At 33.6% G+C, this 18,399-nt stretch overlaps 1 protein-coding gene across 1 annotated transcript in view; it reads right to left on the bottom strand.

Annotated features, from left to right (window-relative positions):
• Positions 1-18,399, bottom strand: part of ORC5 (origin recognition complex subunit 5) — an 88,978-nt gene that overhangs the window by 21,682 nt on the left and 48,897 nt on the right. The window contains exon 12 of the mRNA XM_058523808.1: positions 11,046-11,156. Coding sequence (XP_058379791.1) covers positions 11,046-11,156 — 111 coding nt within the window. The remainder of the gene's footprint in view (positions 1-11,045; positions 11,157-18,399) is intronic.

Genomic DNA, 18,399 nt, shown 5'->3' with positions numbered 1-18,399 from the left:
TTTTTTCCAGATGAGGGAAACAACTTCAGAGAGGTTAGTAAATCTTCAAGGTCACTGAGCTAATAGTGGTAAGAGCAACACTGGATTTGAATACCATCTGAATCCAAAACCCATATTCCTTATACTACCCCAAAAGGAGCTGCAGAACACAGGGAAGAGACCACTGAACTGACAGACAAAGGAAAGCTCTAGGGAAGAAGGCAGTGATAAGGAAAAGTGAGTACAATGACAACTCTTTGAGAACATTTTGCACTGAAAGGGGGTACCATGAGTACACTGAAGGTTAGAAACCCAGCAGCAGACGCACTGCAGATAAAACAGAGAAAAACACTTCAGTGGAATTGTAGCAAAAAGGATCAAGAAGTATCCCAATATAGGCAAATGTTCTGCTCAAGGGATATAGGTAATAGCCTTGAGAATTAGCCTTGAGAATGAACAATCAACAATCCTGCGAACAAAATTATCAGATGTGAGGGGTTTGATGTCACCAAAGTAAAATTAATGTGGAATTTATTAAACTAATAATATGTTATCTTTTCAAAAATCAGACTGCATATTATATTAGACAAAATTACTTTTAAGGTTTTTTAAAAGATAATTTAATGTGGGGGAAAAAGCATGACTTCTTAAAATCTGAAATTATTAGACAACACTGAAAATGGTATCCCAAAGCAAAATCTTAATACATTTGCGGATTAAAGATCATTTACAAAAACATTCATGACTGTAAATCATAAAAAATATACTGTAAATCATAAAAAATATACAATAGTTAAATAAATTAAAAGTCAGGATAAACACTAAAATTTTAAAAAGCAAAGGTAATGAAAAGGTCTGTCCTAAAACACTGAAATCATTTTCAAGAAATATCATATTAATTATCTAAGTAAATTTAAATTTCTGTGGGGAAAGTATTACTCCTCTTCTTGGTTTCTATAACCTACAAAGACATATGTTTTGGTCAATAATTTTTAGATTTTAGGGGAGTATAAACTGTTTTCCACAGCTGCTTTTGTTGTCTCTTGTGTAAAGCTCAATTCAAACAAATGAAATTCAATTGAATAAAAAAGTAGTCTAGGGAGTGGATTTTCTTTTTCAAAGTGAGGATTTAGGTTTTGTGCTAGGAAATACAAAATAAAGTAAAAAAAAAAAAAAAAAAGAGTTGTATTAAAAGTCAGTCACTTTACCTCTAGGTTCTGCTCATATGTTTCCACTGATGTTTTTCCTCAAAATAAAAATTCTGGTTTTTAGTCTGGTTTAAAAATAAACAGAACTCCTAAAAATCTGAGGCATCTTGTTATCAAAGAGAATAAGATTTCCCTAGCTTTCATATATTAGCAGCATATTGACACTAATTAAAGGATTTTATTTTTGCTTTAGCTTAAAATAATCAAACTACCTAATTCAAAAGTCAAAGTATATATTTTTTCCCTCTGACTAGTTCCCACGTCATGACTGAGGCATTCACAAAGAAAAATAAAAAATGAAAACCTCCTTATATAGAATCTTTTCAAATTTACATCTTTAATGGGGTCATACAATATTTGCTTAGTTAATCTTCGCTCTGTGTACTATTATGTTCTTTGTTCTCATCTATGTAGGGGATGAGCTGATTATTTATGTCTTAACAATAGGAGCTCATGTACCACAGTGAGAATTTTTTTTTCTTAATCTGAGAGGCAGTCACTAACAAGCTTCAGCTGGAAGTGCTTGATGTTAAAACAGTGTGAACCTGTTCCTGGGCTAATAAACTATGTTCTTTCTGCCAACAAAAGGAAATCAATTTACAACTGTAATTAATTTTTAACATGCTCATTATTTTTATGCTTTCATAGGTCGGTATATACGTCAACTGATTTGTGAAATACCCTAAGCTGCTTGTCTTGGAAGAGCTTTACAATCTGAAACATATTAAATTACTTAAATAAAGAACTTAACATGTGATGGCAGTGTATGAGGTCCACACAACCCAAGAAGCACCACATTTGATTTGATTTCAGGCGATGTGATAATTCATGAGCATGTGGCATTTACCAAGAGAGTTCAACAGACATTTTCACACACACAAGGTAGAGGTGATGAGTGCAGCAATGGAAGAGAGAGGCAAACACTGTCAAAGCTGTGCATCTTAAAATCATTGCCATGAATTTATATTTCCAAAAAAAGGGGAAGGAGTGGATTGTTAGTCTTCAAATATGCTCAGATAAACAAAAAGTGGCATGGGTGTTTATACACAGAGGAACTAAAGATAGTGTCTCTAATCTCTGGAACTTTTTAACAGACAAATGACTGCGCATCTTTCGTATCCAGGAAGACCTTAAGTGCACACTTAGGAGAACAGGAAGTCATTCATTCATTGGGTGAATCCCATGTTCAAGGCACTGTGCGAAAGACAAAAACGAAGACAAGGTCTATGCCCTCAAAGAATTCAGGGTATCGGGGGAGACAAACATAAAATAAAATAAGGACACAATATGACTGCTATGCTAGTGATACATATAAATGCAGTTACCTAACTTTAGAGAAGGGAATGACTAATTAGGGAGGGAGGCAAAAAGGCGGTTTCATTCAGAAATGGCATTTGACAAGTGGGCCACAAAGCATAAAAGAGAGCTCAGCAGTGGTAAGGGGAGAGCAGAGGTAACAGTACAACAAGAAAAACTAGTGTGCTTCCAGAGAGGAAACAGCTTCTTGTGAATGGGGTATAGGGTGAGTGAAGGAAGTGAAAGAAAATGGGGCTAGTCTGTGAAGGACCTTATAAGAAATGCTATGGAATGGAGCCTAAATAATGTAACTCACTAAAAAACTGTATGCAAAAAATAACACCATATTTATTTTTTAAGACTTATGCTGACAACTGCATGGAAGATGAATTTGAAAGTGGTAACAGGGAAACTAGTTAGGATGCTGGTGCAACCGTCTAACTAAGAAATAACAAAGCTATGGATTTAAGACAATGGCAGCAGGGGTGAGAAGAAAAGAATAAGTTCAAGAGACATTTGTATTTAGAAAGAAAAAGAGACTGGACTTGACCAACTAAATGGAGCTAAAACGAAAGAGAGGGCTGAGAGATAATTTCTCCATTTAACTAAACTAAAAACTAGAAACTGTATATTATCTGTCTTTGTTTTTCTAGCACCTAACGCTGTGCATGCCACAAAGTACGTGCTTAGTAAAGAACAAATGAGAAAATGACAAATTTTGAAATCTAGGTATGGCTGAAATAATACAGGAAGAGGTTTAGGAAATAACTTGGTTTTTGATGTATCAGTATGTGATGGATACAGCACATGCATGTATGACTGGTCAGTTGGCAATCTGGGTCCAGAGCTAGAGGATAAGGGCTAGAAACACAGAATCTAAAAGTCATCAGTGTAAACATAGCATTTGAAGCCAGGGGAGGAGATAAGACAGTTCCAGGTAAACCTATTCCCTTTCTTATTCCTAACTCTAGAGGCATGATTATTGTCTATCCTAAGAATTCAACTCTCTCCCACCATTCAGAGTGCCCAAGGTGAGGGAGCAATGAGGTTCTAGAGGTGACTTGGGACTGAGGACCCTAAGCTCTCATCCAAGGGAAAGGACAAGCACTTTTCTGCAGCACCCGCTAATGAAATATGTCTACATATAGGTAGGTGAGGCCAATCTCCTCCAAAGGACTCCAATTAGTTGTTAGCTGATAAGGAATCAAGACAATTTCTCATTGGAAACCCCCATAAGCATCAACATTTCTTTTAATCATCTTTTTATAGAGTATTTTAAAATGTAGCAGACATTTCTATTTTATCTCCTAACCTGTTCTTATTAAACCTCCTTTTCTCATTAAAACAATCCAGTCATAAAGCTCTACCTAAGGTATGCATTCACCTACACAGTCACTTTATTAATAGTACAGATTTTCTTAAATAGGCATGTGCACATATCCATACAAACCTTATTCGTGTGCTTTCAGCAAAAATGTGCCAAATCAAATAAAATTTATGGTGTTGAATACCTTCCCCCCAAAAGTGTAAATGAAGGGTATACATTTGGTATATTTATTAGGAGCAACACTAGGCTTTGAGAAAGGTAGTTATAAAATATTTTCTACAAAATAACGTACCAATGTATTATTTTATTCAAAAGTTGAAAGCATAATTTATGCAATTTTTTTAATCCCTCAGGCAGTATTTTACATGTTACCCTTAAGCAATGATTCCATTTTTCCAGAGTTCCGTAAAAATGCCTACTGCTAGGCTGATATAGTCACAAAGGCAAAGTGGTTACACTGAAGAAATTTAACAACAGATTTAGGGAAGAGAAGAGAAGCGTAGGGGTAAACACCGTTCTTTTACAAACGAAAACAAGACAGACAACCTTTTACCCTGGGCAATAAAGTAAAATATGCTTCTTTTATTCTCCTTGGTAATGATTAATATTAGTATTCCTTACAACAACAGGCAAGTGGTGAAAATCATAGATCAACTTTACTCTTTTCAAATATGAAGCATCCCCAAGCAGTTTTTAAAAATCTCCTGAAATAGGCACCTAATGCAGAGTGGGCTGAGTGCAGAACAGTAATACATCCACACCAGGGGTAGAAGGAGATTTGAGAATCTAATTCACTGCACCAGTGGAGATTGTGCATCATGGCGATCAGGCTCTTCGTTGCTAGAGAAGGGCCCGCCTCTGTCAAACAGCACCCCTGCTGACCTATGCATCAGGGAAGTAGGCATTAAGTAAGGCTCCTTTACCATCCTTGGAATGGAATGCCTCACAATCTCAGTTGTGGTTTAAAAAAATATATTAAGATTATTAGAAAATGTTAGCATTCAAGACATTTTCTGTGATTTACATAATTTACCTTAATAGCATCAAGTATTTCAGTTGTATATTATAGAGACACTTGAATGCGGGTACAAGCCAAATGAAGCACAGAGAAATTACAAAAGAATAGCTTTTCACATTTTCTAATGCTCTAGGATCCATGGAATCTGTTTTCAGGAAAACTGTCCCTTTTGTTCATCAACTTTAATATCTATAAAAATAATTCTCATACCCAAATCACTTAATATAAGTATCTTATTTCAGGATGTTACACTTTAGGTTTAAAAGGTTCAAATTCTTATCTAATCCATATATATGCTTTGTATAGTAGTTCATCAGCTATGATTTCTGATGTTATGTGACTAGCATTCAATAAAAGTAACTACTTTTTTTAAGAAATATAAATCAAACAACCATAATATTATGCAATATAAAAACTCATTTTTTCAGGTAAAGAGATTTTATAATTACAAGTAAAGTCTATAAAATTAGTTTATTTGGTTAAAGTGCTTTTGTTAAAAATTTATAAAAGTAGTTTGAAATACTGTATATAAAAGAGTGACAAATAACTTTTAATCATAAAGTATTTGAAATAGTCATTTAACATTTAAAGAAAAGTCACTTAGTTTAAATAGGCCACGCATACTCTACTTATTTGTCCATAACTTAACAAGTTCCAAGTCTTACCTGAGATTGTTTGATACTTGTCATAACTAAATTTTATTAACAACTTTATTAATTATTCATATTTATTTTATTAATTTATTAATGAAAATTAATAAAAAGTTAGTTATGGTATCAAACACTCATGCTCCACAAAGTCCAAGGCATGTCAAAAGGAAACATTCAAACAAACACGTTTGTTATTTTACCTGGAAGAAGACATGTATATACCTATATGACCAAATATCAAGGACTACTGAAGTGAAAAATCCTATTTTTATATATTCATTTTAAGTATTAGTTTCCACTTAAGTATTTAAGTAGTAGTTCCTTCAGCATGTGGGTCCTCCCAGTAAAAATACATATATACACCATTAACTCTACTCTGGTATAGGCTTGAATCCGGCAACTGCTCCACGTACAGATGAAGAGCAATGGAAGCCACAGACTGACTCTAAGGTCCCTGAGGACAGCAACTGCATTTTTCTTGACTTTTGTATTCTCTTTATCCAGCACAGTGCCTAGAACATAGTAGGCCCTTAATACATATCTGTTAAATGAAATTTTAAGCAAGAAAGAAAAATTTAATTCCAACTAGAGGAAAAAAATCAATATTGACTCTGAATTTGAAGCTCAAATTAGATTTAAAAATTTTTATTTTTAAACATTTTTTTAATTAAATAAATATGAAGAAAATCCTTCCTTCACTTTAAAAAAATGAAAATTATATAAATTTTCTATACATCTACCTATATTTAAAGACAAGCGCCCAATATCTGGTTTTGGTTGAATAAAATGTTAGCAATTTATAAGGACACTTTAATTTAAATTTTTTTCTTTTTAAATTATGTACAACTAAATAAGAAACCATTCAGAAATTAGATATTAATTACTGAAAAAAATGCAGTTTGTCAACATGGTACATAAAATTATTTTTTAAAAGAACTATGTTCCTTTTCTTATGTTTCAGTTGTTTCTTGACATTAATTCAGAGTGCACTGTTTATTATAATTAGTCAGATAACTATATTATTTCAAACCTTCTAAATTTAGAATTACAGTGAACTACTTTCAAAAATAATTTTTCAAAACAGTAACTGATCAAATAAAATCAATGATAATAGGTGATATAAATATATATGTGTAATTGAATGTTCTTAATTTTTTAAAGACAATTTTCCTTTTAAAAGTCACTTTAGAAATCTGTCCCACTAATTTTAGAAATAAACTCTTCAGCAATTTTATCCTTTGGGAAAAGATAAAGCAATATGGCTTAATATTTTAAAATAGAGATATATCTGACAATCTTAAATAACTGTACTCCTACTGCCTTCACCTAACTACAAGAGTACGGAAGGGTGGGCAAGGGTGAGTAAGAGAAGACATAGAAACTTCAAAACAATGAAATACATCATTCAAGAATTTCTAAACAAATTATCATTTTATTCAAGATAAAAAAAGATAAAACAAAAAAACATAATCTGGTTTTAATATACTTCTGAAAAAAAGACAATTCAACAATATTTCTATTAAAGATGATAAATGGTATTCAAAAACATATCTGATGAAATTAAATTTTGAAGATAATACCTATAAACTTTACCACTTCTTGCATGTAAATGGTATAGTTTATCCATTCTCTCCATGCTGAGAGGAGGAAAGAATGAAAACACCTGGATTAATGCTTTGTCATTCATGAAGTTCAGGTGTATCTAAAAGGGTTACATTTATTTTATTTGAATGAAATTTTTTAAATGACCCAGGATCATGATTGTAAAACTGTACTAAAATTGGATAAGGATAAAATTATCTTAAAAATCTAAGAAAAATTTAAGAACCATGTTTCAGTTCAACAAATCTAAGCATTGACCTAATATAAAATGTTAAATGTGTTATTATTCTTTTTTAATTTTTTATGAGATTAAAAAGTTAATGAGAATTTTATCTAAAATTTAATGAAGAATAAAGAAATTCAGAAGAATACCAACTACAATATATTACTGTTACTCATACTATTATGAATTTGATTATTATTCTCAATTGGAATTTCAATAACTTTAAAGATTCCTTAAGCTACTTTTTTTATAACTTTATTAGAGAACAGATTTAAATAGGTTTAAATGACTGATGGAAATAAACTTTTGCTTCAAGAGAATTTTGAACACGTATACCACATTTGATCAATTTATTATATGTGAAAAATTATAAATAATTACATAACTGGTAAATTAAGCTATAAAAATAACACATTACTATAAATCCTAAAACAGTTGTATGCAGATTAAATGAATAGAAAAATAACACATTATCATCTCATATAGACACATTACAACCAATAAAAAGCAATTTAGTTCCAGGTAGAAAATACTCACGCAACACAATTCCTTACCAATTTTATTTACATTTTCATGAAAGTGTACACAGGCATGCACACACACATACTTCATTAAGTATCTTCAGGCAATTTTATTTGTATTCAAATAAGCCAACGAGTTAAATTAACAAACAGCTTTCTCTAAATATCAAAGACAATACTAACGAGTCAAACCTATGTTTTCCTAGCTCATTTTAAAGCCAGAATGCAACAATACTGCCATCTAGTGTTCATATCAAATTAGCACTTGCAATACAAATGTGGTCATACTTTTGCACTTAAAAAATTCTAAGTGTGCACAGGTTAAATACAAATTGTCGTTCCTATGGGTAAAAGTATAGTTTTGATGGATGAATAAAAGAAGAAAAATAGAAAAAAATCACTGGGAGTTAATGGGAAGAAAACAATATAAGGCATGTGGGAGAAATAGTCTTCTTTAGGATGTGATTTCTGCCACATTTTGTTCTTAAACACAGTATATATGTTATTGATTTCTTTATTTACCAACCAAAAAGAAAGGTCCACTCCTCAGGGTTAGTTGTATCTCCCTTTGTAACCTCCCTCCCCATCCTTTGTATCCCAAATGGGAATCAATCATTTCTCATCAAATGAACATAAATTCATTTAAAGCAATGTTTTAAGTATACAAAATTTATCACTTTACTGATCATGAAAAGAGAGAAAGAATAAAAAGACTGAAGTTGTTGAGTTGAAAAGAATTTAACTTCGTTAAAAAATAAAGATATATCTTGGGCCAAAGTGTTTCTTAATCATAACACTACAGACAGTGTTGAAAGCATCAAGACTGGTACCACTGTTCATCTATCACCAAAGCCTCAGAGCAGCTAAGCAGATCTCTAAACCAGCAACCTCTTATTGTTTTTGATTGTCTATCCCTATAAATCCAGACCTGCTGCTGGGAAATGCTCTACTAACGTAAGGTACAATATGGAAGGAACCAACAGCAAGGCGTCCCATGTGGTGGGGGCAGTATTCCCACTAGGTCACAACTACAAAGACTGCTGCCACTACTACAATATAATCCTCCCACTTTCAACTAACCCGGTGCGACAGCTCACAACTGTGTCTTGCTTTTTCCTAGCCCCACACCTTTGGTCATATTATCCTCCCTTCTTAAATCTCTAACCTAACTAAACTCTATCCACTGGAAATAAGATGTCAGCTAATTTTATCAATTATTTTTCCTTTTTGATTTACCCATTTTCTCATTTTTTACAAGAAAAGTGTATGTTACGTAAATTAGAAATATTTAAAGAAAAAGAATTCTACTCATTTTCTACAGCCCAGCTCCATTTTCCACCTTCTCTGTGAAGTCTTCTCTCTCTCCTCCTGCCCAAGCCAGAAGTCATCCCTCTCTGTTCTATCTTCCCAGCAGCACTACCTAGCATTCATTTCTAGCCTCACAACATTATTTTTACGTACATGTTTTATCCCCAAGTATAAATTATAAGCTCAATGAAAGAAAAAAAAGACATTTATGACCCTTGTTTGTGCTGTCCCCCACAAAGGTAACTTTGGGGCGCCTGAGAAGTACAATCGCATGTGACACAAACCCCTGTCTCCTTGATTAGAAGCACTGTCTACTTCCCTTCCCTAAGCTTGAACTCTCAAAGATTTACTCGTTGTGTCATATTGGGAAAGTCAGTTAACCTCTCCGAGGCTCGATTCCTTACAATAAAGGTCGTAATACCTGCTATTTCATAGTTATTGCAATAGCAAAAACAAAACAAAAAACTCATGTATTATACGGAGAAAGCTGTTAATAAAACGTACAATTTGATTAAAACCTACTTTAATTTCACACAAAGCATTTTTTAAAGAAAATGTATGGAAAAAAATCCCTGTAATACAAATTAAAACTAAACTAGATTTTTAAAATTATTGGCATTAAGGCGATAATCTACCTACCTATATGGCTAGTTATTTACATAACTTAATAACTGACTAGACTACCTTTCTTCAAGAATACAATAAATAGGTACAATTTTCTATAAATGCTGAGAACATTGAGAACATAGGTATTTTTGGTTCTCAAAGACTTCTTTAAATGAAGAATTAAAAGTTACCACCACACATTAGATTACAAAGTCATCCATGCAGGGTCCAAATTTATTTGCAGTGAATTAAGATATAAATGCTATTACTTAACATATTTCTTAACCTAAGAACATATACATCAAACACAACACTCACGCAATATCTGAGGTGACTTTGCTTTTCAGTAAATACTAGTGACATTATTTGCTTGCTCTTCTATCCATTCATACCATGTGCTAACTAGTCTTTTTCTGGACCATTTAAGAAATCTACTGTGACTATATTTTTAATAAATAGCTTTTCTTAAAACGTCAACTGAAAAAAAAAACCTTAACTACTTTATTAAAGTCATGTTTCCTATTTTTATGCCACTGCTGCCATCTAGTGAAAATTTTGAGAACTTAATCATTCTGGAAAATAGATCTTTTTTTAAAATAATGCATACTGTCAACCTGCAAAGTACATATATAAGAAAAAAGGACATTACAGACTACTTTCTTGCAAATAATTTTTTTTTTTTTTGTGAGGAATATTAGCCCTGAGCTAACATCTGATGCCAATCCTCCTCTTTTTGCTGAGGAAGATCGGCCATGGGCTAACATCCGTGCCCATCTTCCTCTATTTCATACGGGACGCCGCCACAGCATGGCTTGACAAGCAGTGCATCTGTGTGCACCCGGGATCCGAACCTGGGAACACCAGGTCTCTGAAGCAGAGCGTGCACACTTAACCGCTACACCACCAGGCTGGCCCCAACAAATTTTTTAAAATTTTGTTTTCTTTAAACTATATTTCTATATTATAATTCACCAATCCAGTCATGAAGCCACTTTTTAATTTAATCAGCAAAATAATTATGATCTTTTAATTTTAAAATTTCTTTATTGAAAAATGAAAAAGACCCAGAAACGTCAAGTTGTTTTTGACATCCAATTTATAGCTATAAATATACGCAAATTCAGTGACTCTCAAAGACTCTATATTTGGAATTTAAATTACTTACCAAGAACATTGTTTATTATATAGTTAAAATAGTAACATATGCTGACCAAAAATCTAAATGCCTGGAGCTCTATCAACTCTACTACCTGAGGAATTCCATAAAGACAAAGATGATATATAAAATAACCCACCATTAAACTTACCTGCGAAAAGATATTTGCTGTTGGAGCAACTCTGCTGTCCACAATACTATATAATATTGCTAATAATCTGTCTAGTGGAAACGGTTTCGGTCCAAGGAGATGATTGCTTGTCTGTAAAAAAGAACGCGGATTTTCTTCTTATAGCCGAGCAGTCACTTTCTATACCAGAAACTCCCAATAACAATATATTTATACTGTATATAGTTCCCCAAAATGCTAATAAATCAAACTTGCAGTTTCCATGTTAAAACTCTACCTGATATGATCATGATTTATCTCTTAACATTTTCTTCAAAATGTTCTGACTTGGCATCAACAACAAATAAAAGAATTCACAAGCCATCTAGCCTAGTCCTGAACATCACCCCTGTTTTGCTGTTGTCACCAGATCTTACGTGACTTAGCCAAGTCATTTGTCAAGACAGTCCACAACCAAAACTAGGGTGGAGGTCCTAACTCCTAGATGAGAACTCGCTACTTAGTCCTCACCATTCCTCTTCGTGCTACCGCCTGGAAGATGTATTTGCTCAACATTAACTGTTCTAAAAAGATCAGTTACAGTAAAAACTAGCTTAGAAAACTGATAGAATGTTTTATAATTTGTGAATAAGCTATCAGCCTGAAACAATACAAAATTTAAAAAACTGTCAAGTGTTCACAGTTGTGTACATACTCATATGGCATCAGAAAATTGCAGTGCTCAAAGTCCATTCTATTAGATAATTTTAGTAGCAATGTAAGAATTTAAGTACTCTATATTAGCAAAGGCAAATAAAATGGGAAACTACTTCTTTAAAAGAATGAATGTAAAGAAAAATACCTACTCAGAATTACAAAATGAAGTATTTACCTCAGCTATTTATATCTAAAAGATAGTTTAGAAATCATTTTTTAGGTCTTCAATTTTATTTGTTTTTCTCATTAAATACTTCACACATTTAGAAAATGTAAATACCAATGTACTCATCACCCAATTTTATCAAGCCCTAACATTATGCAATATGTGCAAAGAAATAAAACATTGGATCACATTACAGATAAGCTGAAGCTCCCTTGCACCCCTCTCATATTCCACTCTCCCTTTTCCTCCCTAGAAGGAGGAAATTTGGTGTTTTTTCATGACAGTTTTTATACTAATACTATATATGTATCCATAAGCAATAAACAGCATTGTTTGCATGACCTAAAATCTCATATAAATAACATCATTTTGGTCATATCACTCTACCAATTGCTTTTCTCCTTCAACATGTTTCTGAAATTCATCCATACTGATACATGTAGCTCTAGTCTATTTTTAAACACTCTACAGAATTCCATTTTAGGACAAATCACTATCTACTTTTAAAAATTCATCACTATAATTCATCACAATTGACACTTTGATGGCCAATCCTGTACATTTCTTCTTCGGTGCACACGTGAGTTTCTCTAAATGGGATTGCTAAATTAAAGTATAAGGCAGAGACAATGCTACGTGTTCGGCAACACTGTTTCTTCTTGGGCACAGAAGAAGACTACACTCCTCAGTCTCTACAGTTAGATGGAGGCCACATGATTGAGTTCCAGCCAATAGAACATGGATGAAAGTGATGTAAGCTACTTCCAAGCCTGACCTGTCCAACTGGATTCTTTAGTCTTGTTTCCCTTTGGCGGCAACTTTGGAGGCCATCATGTTTCACTTGACATCATTACAAGATGAAAGAAGGCCACTCAACCCACATTCAGTCGTGTCATGAGCAATATATAAGCCTTTGTTATGTTAAGCCACTGACAGTTGGAGGTTTGGTTTTTACTACAGCATAGCCCAGCCTATCCTGACCAATACAAAGTACATTCACATATGTATTAACTTTATTAAATATCACCAACACGCAGAATATGCAGGCTCTTATTCTTCCACATCATCACCAACAATTGGAATCATCAAACTTTTTTAGTTTTGCCAACCTGAGAAGGTGAAATAATATCTCACTGTTGTTTAAAGTTGCATTTCTCTCAGTAGTGAATGAGGCTGATAATCATGTCACATTTGTTAGACATTCAAGTTCCTTTTTGTATCATTCACCCATTTATCTATTGGATTTTTCCTTTTTCTTATTGGTTTGTATGAGTCATTAAAAGTTATAGATACTAATCATGTGTCAGCTGTATGAGTTCAAGAATAGTGGTTAACATCATGGTAGGCTTTAGAGTCAGGAAGTCTTGGAATTGGATGCTGGTTCTACATGTTAACTATGTAACCTTGGGCAACTTACTGAATTTTCTTTAATACTCAGTTTTCTCATTTTCTAATGAGGTTATCTATCGAATGATAGATAACCACATTCATTAGGTCATTGTGAGAATTAAATAAGACCATATGCAGAGCTTAACAGTGCTTGGCTTATAGATGCTCAACAGCTTTTACTATTATCATCATGATACACTTGTTTATGTGTTTTTTCTTTTCTAGACAAATGCCTTAAAAACAGGAAATGTTTCATTCATCTTTTTATCCTTAGCACTTGGGACTGTTAGTTAAATGAATGGATGAACGGATAATGAATGAATGAATGAAATGGTACTAGAGGGAAGAAAGAAAAAATAAAGGTAAATGTTGAGATATCTAAATGGAATTGGTGTTCCCGTCCTCATTAACACTTTTTTTTTTTATAGTCTTTCTCATTTTTAATTTATTTTTTTTTTTATATTTTTTACAAATAATGACATTTTATTTTATTGAGGTAACATTGGTTTATAACAGTATATAAATTTCAGGTGTACATCATTATATTTTGATATCTGTGTAGACTACATCATGTTTACCACCCAAAGACTAATTACCATCCATCACCATACACATGTGCCATGTCACCCCTTTCTCCCGTTTCCCTCCCCCCTTCCCCTCTGGTACCACCAATATAATCTTCTGTATCTATGTGTTTATTTGTTGTTGTTGTTTTTATCTTCTACTTATGAGTGGAATCATATAAAATTTGACTTTGTCTGACTTATTTCACTTAGTATAATACCCTAAGGTCCATCCATGTTGTCACAAATGGCAAGATTTCATCTTTTTTTTTTTGTAGCTGACTAGTATTCCATTGTGTATATATACCATATCTTCTTTATCCATTCATTCATTGGTGGGCACTTATGTTGTTTCCAAGTCTTGGCTATTGTGAATAATGCTGCAGTGAATGTAGGGGTGCATGTATCTTTACACATATATGTTTTCATGTTCTTTGGATAAATACCCAGCAGTGGAATAGCTGGCTCATATGGTAGTTCTCTCTTTTTTTTTTTTTATTGGTTTATAACATTGTAAAAATTTCAGGTGTACATCATTGTACTTCTATTTCTACATGGACTACATCATGTTCACCACCAAAATACTAATTACAACCCATCACCACACACATGTACCAAATTATCCCTTTCACCCTCCTCCCTCCCCCCTTCCCCTCTGGTAACCACCAATCCAATCTCTGTCCCTATGTGTTTGTTTATTGTTGTTATTATCTACTACTTAATGAAGGAAATCATACGGTATTTGACCTTCTCCCTCTGACTTATTTCACTTTGCATTATACCCTCAATGTCCATCCATGTTGTCACAAATGCCTGGATTTCATCGTTTCTTATGGCTGAGTAGTATTCCATTGTGTATATATACCACAGCTTCTTTATCCATTCGTCCCTTGATGGGCACCTAGGTTGCTTCCAAGTCTTGGCTATTGTGAATAATGCTGCAATGAACACAGGGGTGCATGTACCTTTGCAAATTGGTGTTTTCAAGTTCTTTGGATAAATACCCAACAGTGGAATAGCTGGATCATATGGTAGTTCTATCCTTGATTTTTTGAGGAATCTCCATACTGTTTTCCATAGTGGCTGCACCAGTTTGCACTCCCACCAGCAGTGTATGAGAGTTCCCTTCTCTCCACATCCTCTCCAACACATATTGTTTCCTGTCTTGTTAATTATAGCCATTCTGACGGGCGTGAGGTGATATCTCATTGTAGTTTTGATTTGCATTTCCCTGATAGTTAGTGATTTTGAACATCTTTTCATGTGTCTGTTGGCCATCTGTATATCTTCTTTGGAGAAATGTCTGTTCAGGTCTTTTGCCCATTTTTTAATTGGGTTGTTAGTTTTGTTGTTGTTGAGATGCGTGAGTTCTTTATATATTTTGGAGATTAAGCCCTTATCAGATGTATGGTTTGCAAATATCTTCTCCCAATTGTTAGGTTGTCTTTTCGTTTTGTTGATGGTTTCCTTTGCTGTGCAGAAGCTTTTTAGTTTGATGTAGTCCCATTTGTTTATTTTTTCTATTGTTTCTCTTGCCCGGTCAGATGTGGTGTTTGAAAAGATGTTGCTAAGACCAATGTGGAAGAGCGTACTGCCTATGTTTTCTTCTAGAAGTTTCACAGTTTCAGGTCTTACATTCAAGTCTTTAATCCATTTGGAGTTAATTTTTGTGCATGGTGTAAGGTAAGGTCTACTTTCATTTTTTTGCATGTGGCTATCCAGTTTTCCCAACACCATTTGTTGAAGAGACTTTCTTTTCCCCATTGTATGTTCTTGGCTCCTTTGTCAAAGATTAGCTGTCCATAGATGTGTGGGTTTATTTCTGGGCTTTCGATTCTATTCCATTGATCTGTGTGTCTGTTTTTGTGCCAGTACCATGCTGTTTTGGTTACTATAGCTTTGCAGTATATTTTGAAATCAGGGAGTGTGATACCTCCAGCTTTGTTCTTTTTTCTCAGGATTCCTTTAGCTATTCGGGGTCTTTTGTTGCTCCATATAAATTTTAGGATTCTTTGTTCTATTTCTGTGAAAAATGTTGTTGGAACTTTGATAGGGATTGCATTGAATCTATAGATGGCTTTAGGAAGTATGGACATCTTAACTATGTTAATTCTTCCAATCCAAGAGCAAGGAATATCTTTCCATTTCTTTGTGTCTTCTTCAATTTCTTTCAGAAATGTTTTATAGTTTTCGGTGTACAGATCTTTCACCTCTCTGGTTAAGTTTATTCCTAGGTATTTTATTCTTTTTGTTGCAATTGTAAATGGGATGGTACTCTTAATTTCTCTTTCTGCTACTTCGTTGTTAGTGTACAGAAATGCAACTGATTTTTGTATGTTGATTTTGTATCCTGCAACTTTACCATATTCGTTTATTACTTTTAAAAGTTTTCTGGTGGATTCTTTAGGGTTTACTATATATAAAATCATGTCATCTGCAAATAGTGACAGTTTCACTTCTTCCTTTCCAATTTGGATCCCTTTTATTTCTTTCTCTTGCCTGATTGCTCTGGCTAGGACTTCCAGTACTATGTTAAATAGGAGTGGTGACAGTGGGCATCCTTGTCTGGTTCCTGTTCTTAGAGAGATAGCTTTCAGTTTTTCACCATTGAGGATGATATTAGCTGTGGGTTTCTCATATATGGTCTTTATTATATTGAGGTACTTTCCTTCTATACCCATTTTATTCAGAGTTTTTATCATAAATGGATGCTGTATCTTGTCAAATGCTTTCTCTGCATCTATTGAGATGATCATGTGATTTTTGTTCTTCATTTTATTAATGTGGTGTATTACGTTGATTGATTTGCGAATGTTAAACCATCCCTGCATACCTGGAATAAATCCCACTTGATCATGGTGTATAATCTTTTTAATGTATTGTTGTATGCGATTTGCTAGTATTTTGTTGAGGATTTTCGCATCGATGTTCATCAGTGATATTGGCCTGTAATTTTCTTTTTTTTTTGTGTTGTCCTTGTCTGGTTTTGGTATCAGGGTAATGTCAGCTTCGTAGAATGAGTTAGGGAGCTTCCCACCCTCCTCAATTTTTTGGAAGAGTTTGACAAGGATAGGTATTAAGTCTTCTTTGAACGTTTGGTAGAATTCACCAGGGAAGCCGTCTGGTCCTGGACTTTTATTTTTGGGGAGGTTTTTGATTACTGTTTCGATCTCCTTACTGGTGATTGGTCTATTCAAATTCTCTACTTCTTCTTGATCCAGTTTTGGAAGGTTGTATGATTCTAAGAATTTATCCATTTCTTCCAGATTGTCGAATTGGTTGGCATATAGCTGTTCATAGTATTCTCTTATAATCTTTTGTATTTCTGAGGTGTCTGTTGTAACCTCTCCTCTTTCATTTCTGATTTTACTTATTTGTGCCTTCTCTCTTTTTTTCTTGGTGAGTCTAGCTAAAGGTTTGTCTATTTTGTTGATCTTTTCAAAGAACCAGCTCTTGGTTTTATTAATTTTTTCTATTGTTTTTTTAGTCTCTATTTCATTTATTTCTGCTCTGATTTTTATTATTTCCCTTCTTCTACTGATTTTGGGCTTGGTTTGTTCTTCTTTTTCCAGTTCCTTTAGGTGCATTGTTAGATTGTTTATTTGAGATTTTTCTTGTTTGTTGAGATAGGCCTGTATCGCTATAAACTTCCCTCTTAGAACCGCTTTTGCTGTGTCCCATAAATTCTGGCATGTCGTATTTTCATTTTTCATTTGTCTCCAGGTATTTTTTGATTTCTTCTTTGATTTCTTCGTTAACCCAGTTGTTGTTCAGTAGCATTTTGTTTAATCTCCATGTATTTGTGGCTTCTCTGATTTTCTTCCTATAGTTGATTTCTAGTTTCATACCGTTGTGGTCAGAAAAGATGCTTGGTATTATTTCAATCTTCTTAAATTTATGGAGACTTGTTTTGTGGCCTAATATGTGATCAATCCTGGAGAATGTCCCATGTGCATTTGAAAAGAACGTGTATTCTTCGGTTTTTGGATGGAATGCTCTGTATATATCTACTAGGTCCATCTGTTCTAGTGTGTCGTTTAAGGCCAATGTTTCCTTATTGATCTGTTTGGATGATCTACCCGTTGGTGTAAGTGGAGTGTTAAAGTCCCCTACTATTATTGTGTTACTGTCTATTTCTGTTTTTATGTCTGTTAATAATTGCTTTATATATTTAGGTGCACCTACATTGGGTGCATAGATATTTACAAGTGTTATATCCTCTTGTTGGATTGTTCCCTTGATCATTATGTAATGCCCTTCTTTGTCTCTTTTTACAGTTTTTGTTTTAAAGTTATTTTGTCTGATATGAGTACTGCTACCCCAGCTTTCTTTTCATTACCATTTGCGTGGAGTATCTTTTTCCATCCCTTCACTTTCAGTTTGTCAGTGTCTTTAGGTCTGAAGTGTGTCTCTTGTATGCAGCATATATATGGGTCTTGTTTTTTTATCCAGTCAGCCACCCTATGCCTTTTAATTGGAGCATTTAGTCCGTTGACGTTTAAAGTAGCTATTGATAAGTATGTACTTACTGCCATTTTTTAACTTTTTTTTTTTTCTCAGT

This window comes from Diceros bicornis, chromosome 3 (assembly GCF_020826845.1).
Source record: "Diceros bicornis minor isolate mBicDic1 chromosome 3, mDicBic1.mat.cur, whole genome shotgun sequence".
NCBI classification, from domain to species: domain Eukaryota; kingdom Metazoa; phylum Chordata; class Mammalia; order Perissodactyla; family Rhinocerotidae; genus Diceros; species Diceros bicornis.
The sequence above is the reverse complement of the archived record's forward strand: the minus strand, read 5'-3'. Positions and strand labels throughout refer to the sequence as shown.